Genomic DNA, 17,290 nt, shown 5'->3' with positions numbered 1-17,290 from the left:
ATTTATATATGTGTGCAAAAAAAGGTCTTAATTTCACATTAGATGCCAATTAAACTCTATATTTCAAATTTAGGGCAATGTTTAATAAATAAAATAATGCTATAAATACCCATCATAATATGAGAAGATACCAACAGTATATGTATTTGTGGACCAAAATTATTGATACAATTTCAAATCCTTTAAATTTGTTGCGAGCTATATAAAGGTTTATATTCCCATATGCATGAATTTGAAACTGAATCGATTTAGACAAAATTGTATACACTTCTACAAAATCTATGTACTTTAAATTTAAATCTAACGTTATGGGACGTAACACAATTTTAACAAAAAATAAAAATGCAAAGAAAGTCTAAAGTCGGGCGGGCCGATTATAATATACTCTGCACAACTTTGTATTTAGATCTACATTTTGATAAAATCTCAAATCAGACTTCTACAAAATCTCGGGCAATATTTGGGAAATATTTATAATTGTTTAGACAATTTCGCAAAAATGCATTTATTATTCATTCATTGAAAAATTTGAAAATTTGAGTCATTTCTACAAGTTTTCGACCTAGCAGTGAGCATACAATTTGGAAAATTTTTTGTCTAGTAAATAAAATTTTGCAAAATTTTCTACAGAAACAAAATTTTGACTAAATTTTCTATAGAAATAAAATTTTGGCAAAATTCTTTATAGAAATCAAATATTGACCAAATATATAGAAATAAAATTTTGAATAAAATTTTTATAGACATAAAATTTGGCAAAAATTTTTATAGAAATAAAAGTTTGAAAAAGTTATCAATAGAAATACAATTAAAAAAATGTGTAGCAAACAAAATTTTGCAAAATTTTCTATAGAAATGAAATTTTGCAAAATAACATATTCTATAGAAACAAAATTTTGACTAAATTTTCTATAGAAATAAAATTTTGACTAAATTTTATATAGAAAAAAATATTTCTATAGTAATAAAATTTCGAATACATTTTTTATAGCAGTGAGCATCAGTAAGATAAAAAATTTGAGAAAATTTGCTATAGAAATAAAATTTGACAATTTTTTCTTATAGAAATAAAATGTTGAAAAAATTATCAATAAAAATGCAATTTTAGAACAATTTTTATGTAGTAAATAAAATTCTGCAAAATATTCTACAGAAACAAAATTTTGATTAAATTTTCTATAGAAATTAAATTTAGACAAAATTTTCTAATAAAAAAAATTATTATTATAAAATTTTGCAAAATTTTCTATAGAAATAAAATTTTGACCAACTTTTCTAATAAAAAATCTATTACTATAAAATTTTGGCAAAATTTTCTATGGAAATAAAATGTTGACTTAAATTTTTATAGAAATAAAATATCAATAGAAATAAAATTAAAAAAAAAATGTGTTTCAAACAAACTTTTGCAACATTTTCTATAGAAATAAAATTTTGCAAAATATTCTATAGGAACAAAATTTTGACTCAATTTTCTATAGAAATAAAATTTTGACTAAATTTTCTATAGAAAAAAATATTTCTATAGTAATAAAATTTTGAATGCATTTTTTATAGAAATAAAATTTTGACAAAATTTGCTATAGAAATAAAATTTTGACAAAACTTTTTATAGAAATAACATTTTGACAAAATTTTCTATAAAAAACAACTTTGAAAAAAATTTCTGTCAATATTCCACATATGTATATGGCCTTAAAATAAAATTTAAAAAAAAAAATAATTTCGGGTATTGGATCGATCCAGTCCATCTGCTAGTCTAACATTCTAGGAACATCAAAAGATAGCCGTAATTGGAAGTTGATTTTCATTTACAATCATGCTGTACATTGATCGAATGAATATCGCAATGGAAACTAATACGCGTAAAACCTTGCTTAGTTACAAAAATGTGAAGTGTTTTAAAAAATTTGGTTTAGCCGGAGTCGGAGTCGAGCAAAATTTTTACGACTCCGACTCCGACTTCAGCAAAATCTTCAGACTCCGACTCCAAGACTCCGACTCCGGCTCCACAGCCCTGGTCGCAACAAAGAGAGTCCCCTTTGAAACACAGATCTGTTCTATACAGCAATAAAATACCAAAAAAGTAAAAGTGCACATTTGTTACTGCATCGACTTATAACCCATTGGTTTATCTATTACTATCCTCTAATATTATCAACTCTTTTCAAGAAGATGGACCATTTTAAACACAAAATCATCTATATGTGATATATCACTGGAGTTCTGCAAAGGTCGCAGAACAAAGACGCTAATTTGCACCGATGGGCATTCTGTACACCCTCAAAAAATCGTTTCTGTAACATATACCACAAACACATTTTGCTTCAAGCATATATATTTTCAGAATTGGCCCAAACAATATATTGTTTGTATTGTTCAAACATATTATGCTTCACCTGGGGGCATATACTGGCAGAAAAAATTTTAATGAAATTTTCTTTGTGCGGATATATTTTTAAGGCGCCAATTGGTTACTTCCATTATTTTACTTGCAGCATAACATACTCTCTAGATCTCTCTTTCTAAACACATATATGTTTATAGGCTATTTCTAAATTAATATATGTTTGCATCTAAGCATATTATATTTACAAACAGTTTATGTCCCAAACATAATATATTCTAACATATTAACTTATATGTCCCAAACATGTTATGCTAGTTTATGAACATTATATGCTTGCACTAAAAATATTGTGTTAAAAAATTTGAGTTCCAAACATATAATTTTTACACCCAAACATATGAAAAACAGTCTTTTTCGTCCGTGTATTTAAAGTAGCATTAAACAGTTGGAATACCAATGAAATTATTATATCCATACAACTAATTGATGAAATGAAGAATAAAGTCAAAGTTATGTGTGTGCCCAGCCACGTTGGTATACTTGGAAACGAGCTCGACGACAACGTCGCAAAAGCAGTTCATACTAAGATTCCAACCTACACATACGAGTATGTATTCCTCCTTCTTAAACGTATATAATTGAAGAGGCCAACAAAATGGTAAACAAAAAACTCCCTGGGAAATATAAAAGCACCCATATCAGTCTTCGAATCCAATCAGAACATCACTAATTCTGCCCACATCGACTACTGTACTTCAAAAGAAATGCTTTGTACGACTACGCCTTTCACATTGTAAACTCACACACGAACACCTTTTTAAAAAGGAGCCACCAGCTCAATGCTCTTTTTGCAACAGCCACTCAATATTTATACAATATCTCCTTTCGACCTGTCCTGCCCTATACAAAACCCGCATGTCCTGTCTAAATACTTCAGATGTATTTGACTTAACAAGAGATCCCACAACTGCAAATATTATTGAAGTATATAATTTTTGCTGATTTTAAACATACATAACAAAATATAATTTTTAATACTTATATTACCCTACGGGAAATGGAACAACCACAGGACCGGTACAGGACTAGTCCCTGGTGTGTATGGACCAGTCCCAGTTCTGGTCAAAATGTATGGAAGGGACCGATCACTTTAACATGGCTTTGTCATTGACGGGGTAAAATTACACTGGGACAATATAGCAGGAGCACTCCATAGACAGGTCCTGAGAACCCACACTCGGACAAACTCTTAGAAAACTGTTTCAGTTTGGGCATTCGAACATTTGAAAAAATTTGAAATATATCGAACAATAGGTTATTCTGATAATATTATTTCACCTAATGTGTATATCCACAAGGAGTTTAATATCAAGCGAGTACGGAAATCAATAAATTACGACTATTTAAAAATTGCAACTAACTGGAGCTTCGGTACCAGTTCTGTGATGGGTCCGTCAATTTGCACCAATTTCCCGCAGGGTACACTGTCAGAAAAATATGTTTTTCATATGTTCCGATATAAACAAAATGTGTTTCGGGCACAATTTGTATACCCTCCACCATAGGATGGGGGTATACTAACTTTGTCATTCCGTTTGTAACACATCGAAATATTGCTTTAAGACCCCATAAAGTATATATGTTCTGGGTCGTGGTGAAATTCTGAGTCGATCTGAGCATGTCCGTCCGTCCGTCCGTCCGTCTGTTGAAATCACGCTAACTTCCGAACGACACAAGCTATCGACTTGAAACTTGGCACAAGTAGTTGTTATTAATGTAGGTCGGACGGTATTGCAAATGGGCCATATCGGTCCACTTTTACGTATAGCCCCCATATAAACGGACCCCCAAGTTTGGCTTGCGATTGGTCTAAGAGAAGCAAATTTCATCCGATCCGGCAGAAATTTGGTACATGGTGTTAGTATATGGTCTCTAACAATCATGCAAAAATTGGTCCATATCGGTCCACTTTAACGTATAGCCCCAATATAAACGGACCCCCAAATTTGGCTTGCGATTGCTCTAAGAGAAGCAAATTGCATCCGATCCGGCTGAAATTTGGTACATGGTGTTAGTATGTGGTCTCTAACAACCATGCAAAAATTGGTCCACATCGGTCCATAATTATATATAGCCCCCATATAAACCGATCCCCCGATTTGGCTTGCGGAGCCTCTAAGAGAAGCAAATTTCATCCGATCCGGCTGAAATTTGGTACATGGTGTTGGTATATGTTCTCTAATGAACATGCAAAAATTGGTCCACATCGACCCATAAATATATATAGCCCCCATATAAGCCGATCCCCAGATTTGACCTCCGGAGCCTCTTAGAGGAGCAAAATTCATCCGATCCGGTTGAAATTTGGTACGTGGTGTTAGTATATGGTCTTTAACAACCATGCAAGAATTGGTCCATATCGGTCCATAATTATATATAGCCCCCATATAAATCGATCCCCAGATTTGATCTCCGGAGCCTCTTGGAGGAGCAAAATTCATCCGATCCGGTTGAAATTTGCAACGTGGTGTTAGTATAAGGCCGCTAATAACCATGCCAAAATTGGTCCATATCGGTCTATAGTTATATATAGCCGATCCCCAATCACATAAAAATTGGTCCATATCGGTTCATAATCATGGTTGCCACTCGAGTCAAAAATAATCTACCAATTTTTATTTTTTCTATAGAAAATTTTATTTCTATAGAAAATTTTGTCAAAATTTTATTTCTATAGAAAATTTTTCCAAATTTTATTTCTATAGAAAATTTTGTCAAAATTTTACTTCTATAGAAAATTTCAAAATTTTTTTTTTGTATAGAAAATTTTGTCAAAATTTTATTTCTATAGAAAATTTTATCAATGTTTTATTTCTATAGAAAATTTATTTCTATAGAATTTTTTTTTCCAAATTTTACTTCTATAGAAAATGTTGTCAAAATTTTATTTCTATAGAAACTTTAAACTTAATTACATACGTATTTACTATGTTGTATATATGGACTATGTTGTATATATTACGGTATTAGGAAGTTTTAAGATACCTTGCCATCGCCTTCAGTAGAAGTTTCTACGCAATCCATGGTGGAGGGTACATAAGCTTCGGCCTGGCCGAACTTACGGCCGTATATACTTGTTGTATTTGTATTTATTGAGTTTGGTTCCTGCACAACAAGACTCAAGGTCCTATAATTTACAGTACTTTGATTGTATGCGAACAGATTTATATCATAACAAAATTTAATAAAATTAATTAAACTAAAACGAAATGTAAAATTATGGTTTAAATAAGATAAATGAGTGACACATGAGGTAAAAACAAATGATTTTTTGCTACGAAAATAAAAAGCATAAATAAATAAAATATCAAAATTGAAAGTTAACTTAAACAGGGTCAATTAATAGACGTTTCTAGAGATTATATGAATCTTATTGCCAATTAAAATACAATATAATTATGATAATTACAATGAAAAGAAGTGAATGGATAGTGTAGTTTACTTATTATTGTGGAACATGTCAATAGTAAAGAAAATAGATAAAAAGTTTGCTTTTGAATTGTGCTCTGCTTGTAATTGCCTTTATATTTAGTGGTAACATGTTCCAGAGACGAATCGCATGGATGAAGAATTGCCACTCCGATGCAACATATCTGTGGCGTAGTTGGAATAAATTACCGGATCCACCTGATGCACTAAAGCGTAATCTATTAAATAGATGATCAGGTTCCTTGTCTGTAATAATCCTATGTAGAAATACTAAGACACGAATTTTCAGGCAGTTCTCAAAACAGAACCCCAATATTCTGGTTGAAACGGAGTCAGATGGGCATACCTGTTGAGGCCGAAAACGTATCTTATAATTGCATTAAAGGAGACATTCAATTTCCGTTTGCTCCTAGCATCACAACTAGAGAAGATTTCGCACCCATACGTCAATACCGGAATTAAGAAGGTCTTCGCCAAGAGCAGTTTGATTCTCAGTGGTAGATATCTCTGTGTCTTCCAAAGAGTTCTAAGAATGGCAAATGTCCTGCCACAGATCATGGTTATATGGTCTGACCACGTTAAAGAATCATTAAACATAATACCAAGATTCCTATACTTTCTGACAATCTCAATAGGTTCATCATTTATATGAACGAAGGGAGTTAGTGACAGGCGACTGACACGCTTTAGGATTACCAGACCGTCGCATTGAGGGACAAGCCGTTTCTCTGCGTCCATAAGTTTACCCCTCGCAAATCCTCATTAAATCTCTCTACACATCTATCAAACTCCTCTGGGCTACTGCTTAGGTAGATTTGAAGATCATCCGCATACATCCGAGATTTGGAATGAATTAAGACATCCGGTAAGTCATTCGCATAGACAGAAAATAGTGAAGGGCCTAAGATAGAACCTTGTGAACATTGTAAAACTGCCAGTGCCACAGATCTATTCCGACCAACCTGAACATATTGCGATCTGCCACTGAGATATGATGCTATTAGGCTTGAAGAGAACACCGAGAAGTGCATAAATCCTGACAGTTTCTGTTGCAGGACGTGATGATTAACCGTGTCGAAAGCTTTCGAGTGATCCAGCAGGGCAAGTAGTGCGATATCACCATTGTCTATACTCTCTCTTATGTCCTCAGCCACATCAGTCAACGCTGAAATACAGCTATTATGAGCTCTGAAACCAGATTGTCGATCTGATAGAAGATCATTGCGGCTGACGTGTGATGTGATTTGTCTATGCAATAGGTGTTCGAACACTTTCGATAAAAATGGCAGAATAGCAATTGGTCTATTCTCAGAGTTCTTCTTCGGTATGGGTATTATCCTGGCGATTTTCCAGCGATCAGGAAAGATACTCCTAGTAATAAATTGATTAAATACGTATGTCAAGTAAGGCACCAGTTCAGGCAGAAGAATCCTAATAAATCTCGGATCAATATTGTCTGCGCCGACTGCATTGGACTTCATAGACAGGAAGCTTCTGATGACATCAAAACGACTTACACATTCAAAATTGAAAGATGATTCGATCGGAGTATTCGGTGTATCATCCGAAGAAGAAATTGGGATGATCCGAAGAAGAAATTGGGAAGGTGGAAAACGTTTCGTTCAGGGAATCAAGATCGATAGATGGATCAACAGTTCCACCACACTTGCCAATACCAATATCATTTAGAGTCTTCCATGTCTTTCCCGAACATAGAGCATTCCCAAACATTCTTTCGAAGCTCCTACGTTTCTTCCGAGAGATCTCCCTATTCACAGCCCAACGAGCAGCACGAAACTCGTCGTGGGCTTCAGTAGTCCTGAGGATTTTCCACTGGGCGAACCTCAAATCACTTTGATCGATCAGTTCCCTGATACGAGAAGTGAACCAGCCATTACCTTTCCTCCTTACTGTCCTAGTAATCATCGGTACGGTCAAGTCAAAGAGCGATGTTACATTATCCTCCAAAAATGCTAACTGATCATCGGGGGAATCGATGCGGTATATAGATGACCAATCTATAAGAAAAAATTGTTGCCTCAGAGCTGAATAGTCAATGTTCCTAAAATCCCTGTAAGAATAAGTGTCAGTTCCATATGGAACACATATTCTATAGACCAAAAAGATCAAATCATGCTTCGAGAAGCAAGGTACCGATAATTGATCATAGTGGAGAATATTGTCTTCAGTAGACACTACGAAGAGATCCAGTAAAGTGTTAGCAAATTGCGTGAAATGTGTCGGAGTGTCAGTATTTACCACGTATAGACCAAGAGCTCTCATATCTCCTACTAATTGTTGGTTCGCAAGAAGATTGCTGTTAAAGTCACCTGCTATCACAATTTCATCGAATTGTGTTGAAAAGATTTCCACTTCCACATTTCCACATTTTTAAACACAATATATTTAAGTGCATGTAATGTTCCTAAACTAACACAAAATGTTTGGGACACATACGTTAATGTGTTAGAATATATTATGTTTGGGGCATGAATGTTTCATAAAAATAATATGTGTGAATGTAAACATATATAAATTTACAAATTTCGAGTAAACATATATATGTTGTGATACTTTATTCAGAGAGCGACAGAGAGAGAGTTAGTATAGAGAAAGAAATAGAGATGGAAACCGGGAGGGTTGAGTAAAAAGATATCAACATAACACAGCGAGAGAATGAAATGAGAGCAATTTCTGCGAAACCGCTTGTATGTTGTTTCGGAAAACTGTTTCATGATAAGGCCAAAAATTTAATATGCTTAAGTCTAAATATTATTTAATTTGAATATTAGAATGAGTATTCGGAGTAAAGAGAATAGACATTCGGAACGAAGAGAATAGACATTTGAAAAAAAACAGCATATTTGTATTACAGAAAAAGATGCGAAGAACTCAAAGTTTTCGTGGAAGTGAAAATTATGTGAGGGAATGAGCACAATCTTCTTTGGGGAATTCTTTCAAGCATATACAATTTTTGGACTCAAAATGCTTCCAAACATATAATATGCTCACATAAAACAAAAATATTAATGTTTCGGCAGTATCCAATAATATATGTGCTTCCTGCAAAATATGATTGTAACATATGTTAGAGAAGCGATTTTTTTGAGGGTGTAGTTACTAATGTATAGCCAATAAGCCGATAGAATTGGTGCTATAATAATTATTATAGTTTTTAAAATTCTAATAAATAATAAATAAATAAAATTTCAACGACCGTACAAACCAGTTCAGTAAAAACTACACGGACGAAAACGACTGTTTTTGCATGTTTGGGTGTAAAAATTATATGTTTGGAACTCAAATTTTTAAACACAATATTTTTAAGTGCAAGCATATAATGTTCAAAAACTAGCATAATATGTTTGGGACATATATGTTAATATGTTAGAACATATTATGTTTGGGACATAAAATGTTTGTAAATATAATATGCTTGGATGCAAACATATATTAATTTAGAAATAAACTATAAACATATATGTGTTTAGAAAGAGAGACATAAAGTGTATGCTGGAAGTAAAATAATGAAAGTAACCAATTGGCGCCTTAAAAATATATATACACAAACAAAATTCCATTAAAGATTGGAAAATACTATGTGTGAATATAAACAAATATAACTTTACAAATTTGGAGTAAACATATATATGTTGTGATATAAGACCGCCAAAATTGTATATGCTTAAGTAAAAAGATTAAAATGAGTATTCGGAGAGAAAATTCATTCGGAACCAAGAGAAAAGACAATTAAAAAAAGCATGAGTTTTTTATTTATTTATTTATTTACAAAATTAGACTTATAGTATAATATAAGAATAATATTACCAAAGATTTCATGTCCTTATAATTAAGTGATTTGACTTGAAAATAGGTATCATAACATGAAAGAAAAAATTTTGAACTAAGGTCAACTTGACTTTAATAATTCAGAAAAAATCTTTAAAACTAATGAAATTGTCTTTAAATTGTTGCATTTTTGCATCTTGACTACAAAGCAAAAATCGTTAAAAAATATGACATGTTTTTCAACACTTTATTTTAAAGACGTTTTTACTTGAAACATAGCACAATTTCTACTGTCTTGTTTTTAACGGACTTTTTATAGCATATGAAAAAAGCTGAAAAAGCGAAAAAATAAAATTTGCTTCATAGAGTCAAATACACAAAACCCACATTTAAAAGAGAATTGTGTCTTAAAAGTATCCTTACTTGAATTCTCGGCTTCATTGGCTCGGAATCAATACCAAAATTTTTAAAATAGAGACACAATCTTTGGAACCGGGCATGCTTCTTTTCAGTGTATAGTGCCCTTTCGTTAGTTTTTATGAAGATCCCTTTAATTACCTTTGTTTGAATATTTTGACGTACTCGTCCTACACTCAAAAAAAAGTGAACTCTCTATTTCACTAAAGCCAATTTAACTTTATTTTAGTTCATAGAAATATTATGTTTGGAGAAAGTTTTCTTTACTCTAATACTTTTTTGTGTACGTTAGTTAAAAGCGAACTTGTGCAGTCGATTGAACGAAGTGAATATTAAATTCATGTAATAAAAGACGAATTGTAAACAAAATCAAATTTATGGGAAGAATAAAACTGAAAGTGAAAACAAGAACAAGAATAATAAAAACAAGAAATTTGTGAGAGTATCTTATCTAATTGGCAAAACTAATGAGAGAAGTGCAAAGTGAAGATAAATGTTAAACATATTAATAATGGTAATAAAGAAATAAAAGCTTTTCATTAATATTTCAAATCCCTAAAACTATACTCTGAACTATAGAGTGATTATAAATTTTGAAGGAATTTTTCTCATGCCTGAAAATATGCAATAGTTTTGTTTTGTTAATTATTAGCTCTTTTGAAGTGGAGTGAACGGAAACGGATGCAAGTTGTACTTGTACCAATACAAAAAGAGAATTTGTAATAATCAATAAAATAAAATGCCACCAACAACTGGGAGACGAAGTCTAAGATCCAAAAAGATTACTTGTGGTCAGTGCAAACAAGAAGTTAAAGAAGGAAAGCAGGATTTTATTGAATGTGACAAATGCTCTAAATCGTATCATTTGACATGTACTAAGCTGGATAAAAAACAATATCATTATTTGTTGAAAAATGAAGAAGAGGAATATATCTGCGATTTGTGTAATGGAAATAATGATCCTCAAATTACTAAACAATTACAACGTATGGAAGCAAAACTTGATAAAATTGATCGATTGGCCGAGTCCGTTGATTTTATATCTTCGAAATTTGATGAGCTCTTAAAAAATATAAACACTAATACTAAAAGAATTGATCGCATCGAAAGAGAAAATGCAAACCTAAAAACTGAAAATAATAAACTAAAAGAGACTGTTAAAATGCTAAACGACTACCGGGTGAGAAAAGACTGTGTTATTAGTGGAGTAGTTGTCGAGGAGAATAAAAGTGCAGTTGAAACTGTTGTTCAGCTCTCAGAGTCTGTTGGTGTTAATATCAAAAAAGACAATATTGAAGAAGCGTATTTCATTAAAAACAGAAATGTAAATAATAAAAGTCAATCTTTAGTAGTCAAATTTAATTCAAAAGCTGTAAAAAATGATTTTATGGATGCCAAGAAAAAACTAAAAGAAAATGATAATACGAAGTCTGTATATGTAAACGACTTTTTGTGCAAGGAATCATTAGAACTATTTAATGATGCAAAGACATTAAAAACCATTGGATATAAGTACATCTATACCAATGGAAGCAAAATTTATGCAAAGAAGAGTGCCATAAACAAACCGAAAATTATTCGCAAGAAAGAAGATGTTGATGAAATATTGCTTGAAGCATCAACTAATAACTTCCATGGAAGAAGGTCTATGAGAATTGTACCGGTAGAAGAAGATGAAGATGCTGAGGATGATGATGAAAATATTGAAGGGCAAGCTGATTTTGTATCACCAGTCAATCAACACATATAACATTTTTGAATGTTTTATTTTGTCTCCATTTAAGTACTTTTCTTTTTGATTTTAATTCTATAAAATGAATACAAAAAACAAATATTTTGAAAATATAGATTTATTTAATGAACATTTTTTTGATAATAATGAAGGCATTTTGAATATAATTTCTGTAAACATCAGAAGTATTTCTTTGTTAAATAAATTCAATAAATTCAAGTCAACAGTGGCAAGTCTTTCCGTTTTACCAAGAATAATAGCTATTCAAGAAACATGGTTCCAAAAAGATATAACTCAGATATACAACATTCCTGGATACAATGCTATACACTGCTGTCGCCATGATGGGTATGGGGGCACATCTTTGTATGTACGGGACAACCTAACGTACACAGTTGAACTTTGTGAGAGTGGAAATTTCATTGAAGCTATAAGAATTTCGGTAGATGGAATTTTAGTAAAAGGAATACCGCTGAAATTTACTTCGTTTTACCGTTCCCCTAAATGTAATTTGGATGTATTTCTTTGGTATCTGGAAAACAAGTTGTGTGTTCCATGTCGTACTGCCTCTATTGTTGTTGGAGACTCTAACATCGATCAACTGGATCCTAGTAGCTCGTCTGATATGTTCACTGTTCTTTCAAGTGTGGCCTACGAATCGTGTCATGCATTAGTTTCTCGTCCACGTAGCAGGAAATCACTTGATCATTTATATAGCAATATTGCAAACAGAATATGTGTTCATTCAATTGAATGCGCCATAACAGATCACAACATCATATGGTGCAGAATGGAAGCTGTGGTTCAAAATAATAATAAAAAACAAGTACCAATGAGACACTATAATTATCGTAATATAACTGAAAATATTCGGAATAATATAGCCAATTATAATCTTACTGGAGATCCATCTCTTGATATGGAAAACATTACTTTTACTATTTCTGATATAATTTCAGAAAACACAACCTTTGAACAAGTTCAAGGATTTTCGAAATCGATGATAACTCCATGGGAAAATAATCAGCTGCTTTTACTTAGAAAATATAAAGAAAAATTATTGAAGAGAAGAAGAAAACGTGGAAAGGATAGAAATACCGAGTTTGTTTTGAAACGTATTAGTCGAATCATAAAAATTGCCAGTAAAGAAAGTATCAACTCTTACGTAAGCTGGAATCTTGAGAAGCTAAGCCAAAACCCTAGGGAATCTTGGAATTTTTTGAATAAATGTTTGGGAAGGAAAAAGGAGCAAGCCATTAAATTAAAAACTGATTCAAATGGATTAATAGTGGATGATAAGCTGAAATGCAATATTTTTAACGAATATTTCCTAAATATTCCAAACATTTTAAAACAAAATATAGTTTATGATGATGATGACAACTTCAACAAATTCGGAACGCTCAAACAATGTTTGTCAAGATTTTCTTTTAATGATATAAGCAGCAATGATATAATGGATTTAATTAGAAATATGAACTGCGCTAAAAGTCCAGGTCATGATGGAATATCGGGAAAGGCATTGAATGTGTCAAGGAGTTTTATTTGTGAGCATCTGGCATATATATTCAATAGAATGATAAATAAATCTACATATCCTGAAGTACTAAAGCTGGCTAAAATAGTACCAATACCAAAATCTGCCAATGCCGAAAAAGCTTCTGATTTCAGGCCAATAGCATTATTACCATTATTTGATAAAATATATGAAAAGTTATTACATAAACAACTGTCAACTTATTTCGAACTGACTGGACAATTATATCCTAAACAATTTGGATTTAAGAAGGGCAGTGGTACACAAGAAGCTGTAGTTAATATTGTAAATACTATTTGTGATGGTTTCGATGTAAGCTTTGGTGGAGTTGGTGCAGTTTTTTATGACTTGTCAAAAGCATTTGACCTAGTTGATCATAATATACTGTTGTCGAAATTGCCATATTATGGAATTTGTGGAAGGGAACTGAAACTTTTAGAGAGTTATATTGTGAAAAGAAAAAAATATGTCGAAATTAATGGAACAAGAGGAGACACAGGAACTGTTGAACACGGGGTACCACAGGGAAGTGTTTTGGGACCGCTGTTGTTTACAGTATACCTTAACGATATTTCTAATTTAAATCTCAATGGCCAATTAATTATGTATGCTGATGATATTGCTCTATTATACCCGTATAACCATGAGGCTATATTGAAAGGACAAATGGAACATGATGCCAATATTATTTCGGAATTTTGCAGAATTAATAAACTTATAATTAACCCGAACAAGACAAAATTAATGCGTTTTCGACCTCGATGTCCGCCAGTTGAGGAAACATTTAATATAACGATTGGAGGTGTACGGATCTCTGAGTGTCAATCAATGAAATATCTTGGTATTCATTTACAAAACAACTTAGCGTGGAATATGCATATGGAAGAGTTGAAGAAAAAAGTGTCACCTGCTATTGGCATGCTGCATAAATTTCGTAATGTTTTTAATGTAGAGACAAAACTTTTACTATATAATTCTTTGATTCAAAGCCATTTAAATTACTTGGCAATAATATATGCTCACAAAAATAACTTTCATTTGAGAGCATTGCAAAGAACACAGAATAAGGCACTCAAAATTGTTTTCAATTTACCGATATTATACCCTACTTCGGAGTTATACAGCAATATTGCTAAAACAATTTTACCAGTGTATGGCATATACAAATTTCAATTATTGACATATATGTTCAAGGCTACTAATAATATCGGACTGGGATCAATACAATTTCTCATAAATCAAACTGCATTCAATACAAGAAATAATACAAATTTAAAAGTAAAACGATGTCGTCTAGAAGTGGCTAAACAGGGAATCGAGCATAGTGGATGTGTAGCATTTAACCGAATTCCCGATAATTTGAAGAATATATCAAGAATTTCTACATTTAAAAGAGAAATAAAATCATTTTTATTACGTGATATGGAAATGCTTCTGATGTAAATAGTTTTCATGTAAATTAAACTAAATTATTTTTAATTTTCAACGTAAAACAATTTTTAATCGTAAATTAATTTGTTATATAAAAAGTGAATATTCATAACACGTCTATAGGTACTGATAAGGTTAGCTCCTATAAAGCCATTAGGGCGCTGGGGCAACATAGAATTTATGAATTGTAACAAATTGAAGTAAATAAAAAATATATAAAAAAAACAAATTAACTAAACCCGAGGAAAAAAAAATACTCAAATGAAGCATAAAGATTAACTAAATTCGTGTCTTTCACAAAATAGTTCAGAATTTCTTTAAATTTATAAATTTTACCAAAAATGCGTCCATCGTGAACTTCGTATGTCACTAAAGACATTCTTGCAATTTTGAACTCCAAGTTTTTTCTTCAAACTACAAAATTTTCTTTAACAAGTGAAAAAACTTAGTTATGTCTAATAAATTTTCTTGTATTTGTCGAAAAATATTTACTTATTTTTATGACATCGGCGTGATGCCAACGTTTGTAATATTGTTTAGTTAAAAATTTCTACAAATATTCAAAATTTTCTAAAATTAACCGAAAGTTTTCTTCCTGGTGGGTTCACTGTTTTTTCAGTGTACGTTCCGATTTGTTTTGACGAAACAAAAAAAAAAAAAGTGTCCGTAATGCGAAAATGATAAACAAAACTCATGCTTTTTTAAATGTCTTTTCTCTTGGTTCCGAATGAATTTTCTCTCCGAATACTCATTTTAATCTTTTTACTTAAGCATATACAATTTTGGCGGTCTTATATCACAACATATATATGTTTACTCCAAATTTGTAAATTTATACTTGTTTATATTCACACATAGTTATTTTCCAATCTTTAATGGAATTTTGTTTGTGTATATATATTTTTAAGGCGCCAATTGGTTACTTTCATTATTTTACTTCCAGCATACACTTTATGTCTCTCTTTCTAAACACATATATGTTTATAGTCTAGTTCTAAATTAATATATGTTTGCATCCAAGCATATTATATTTACAAACATTTTATGTTCCAAACATATTATGATAGTTTATGAACATTATATGCTTGCACTTAGAAATATTGTGTTTAAAAATTTGAGTTCCAAACATATAATTTTTACACCCAAACATATGAAAAACAGTCTTTTTCGTACGTGTAAAGAGCCAGAATTGAAATATGAGGGTCGCTTATATGGCGACTATATACAATTATGAACTTGATAAGGACCAATTTTTGTGTGATTGGGGAACAACCACGTACTAAATTTCAACCAGATCGGATGAATTTTGCTTCTCCAAAAGGCACTGGAGGTCAAATCTGGGGATCGGTTTATATGGAGGCTACATATATATTATGGACTGACATGAACCAATTCCTGCATGGTTATTGGATACCATATACTAACATCACGTACTAAATTTCAACCGAATCGTTTGAATTTTGCTCTTCCAAGGGGCTCCGGAGATCAAATCTGGGGATCGGATTATATGGAGGCTATATATAATTATGGACCGATTTCGACCAATTTTTGCATTGATGTTTGAGGGCATATACTAACACCACGTACCAAATTTCAACTGAATCAGATGAATTTTGGTCTTCCAAGAGGCTCCGGAGGTCAAATCTGGTGATCGGTTTATATGGGGCTGTATATAATTATTGGCCGATGTGGGCCAATTTTTGCATAGTTGTTAGGGACCAGATACCTACACCATGTTCCAAATTTCAGCCGGATCGGATGAAATTTGCTTCTCTTAGAGGCTCCGCAAACCAAATCGGTGGATCGCTTTATATGTGGGCTATATATAATTATGGACCGATGTGGACCACATTTTTCATGGTGGTTAGAGACCATATACCAACACCATGTACCAAATTTCAGCCGGATCGGATGAAACTTGCTTCTCTTAGAGGATCCCCAAGCCAAATTTGGGGGTCTGTTTATATGGGGGGCTATACGTGAAAGTGGACCGATGTGGCTTATTTGCAATACCATCTGACCTACATCAATAACAACTACTTGTGCCAAGTTTCAAGTCGATGGCTTGTTTCGTTCGGAAGTTAGTGTGATTTCAACAGACGGACGGACATGCTCAGATCGACTCAGAATTTCACCACGACCCGGAATATATACTTTATGGGGTCTTAGAGCAATATTTCGATGTGTTACAAACGGAATGACATAGCTCCCATACACTGAAAAAAATATTGTCGTGAGGTCAAAGATTTCATGTCTTTAAAATACGAATACAAATTTTGCTTAGCATAGAAGACGCATTTCTCTAAAATAAAGTTATATTCCTTGTCCAAAAGTCGATAAACTTTTCAATGAAGTCGTATTGTCCTTATAATTAAGTGATTTGACTTAAAAATGGGTATCTTAACATGAAAGAAAACATTTATAGGCTAAGGTCAACTTGACTTTAATAATTCAGAAAAATTCTTTAAATTTAAAGAAATTGTCTTTAAATTTGTTGTCTTTTTGCATCTTGACTACAAAGCAAAAAATCGTTCAAATATAGGAC

At 32.1% G+C, this 17,290-nt stretch overlaps 1 protein-coding gene across 1 annotated transcript; it reads left to right on the top strand.

The window, feature by feature from the left end:
* Positions 1 to 11,923: 11,923 nt before the first annotated feature.
* Positions 11,924 to 14,757, top strand: LOC142235417 (uncharacterized). Its single transcript, XM_075306669.1, has 2 exons — positions 11,924 to 11,929; positions 11,998 to 14,757. Exons 1-2 carry the CDS (start codon positions 11,924 to 11,926, stop codon positions 14,755 to 14,757), a joined length of 2,766 nt encoding a protein of 921 aa, XP_075162784.1.
* The last annotated feature ends 2,533 nt before the right edge of the window (positions 14,758 to 17,290 follow it).

This window comes from Haematobia irritans, chromosome 4, assembly GCF_050003625.1.
Source record: "Haematobia irritans isolate KBUSLIRL chromosome 4, ASM5000362v1, whole genome shotgun sequence".
NCBI lineage: Eukaryota > Metazoa > Arthropoda > Insecta > Diptera > Muscidae > Haematobia > Haematobia irritans.
Note: the sequence above shows the minus strand (reverse complement) of the source record. Positions and strands in the feature narration are given on the sequence as shown.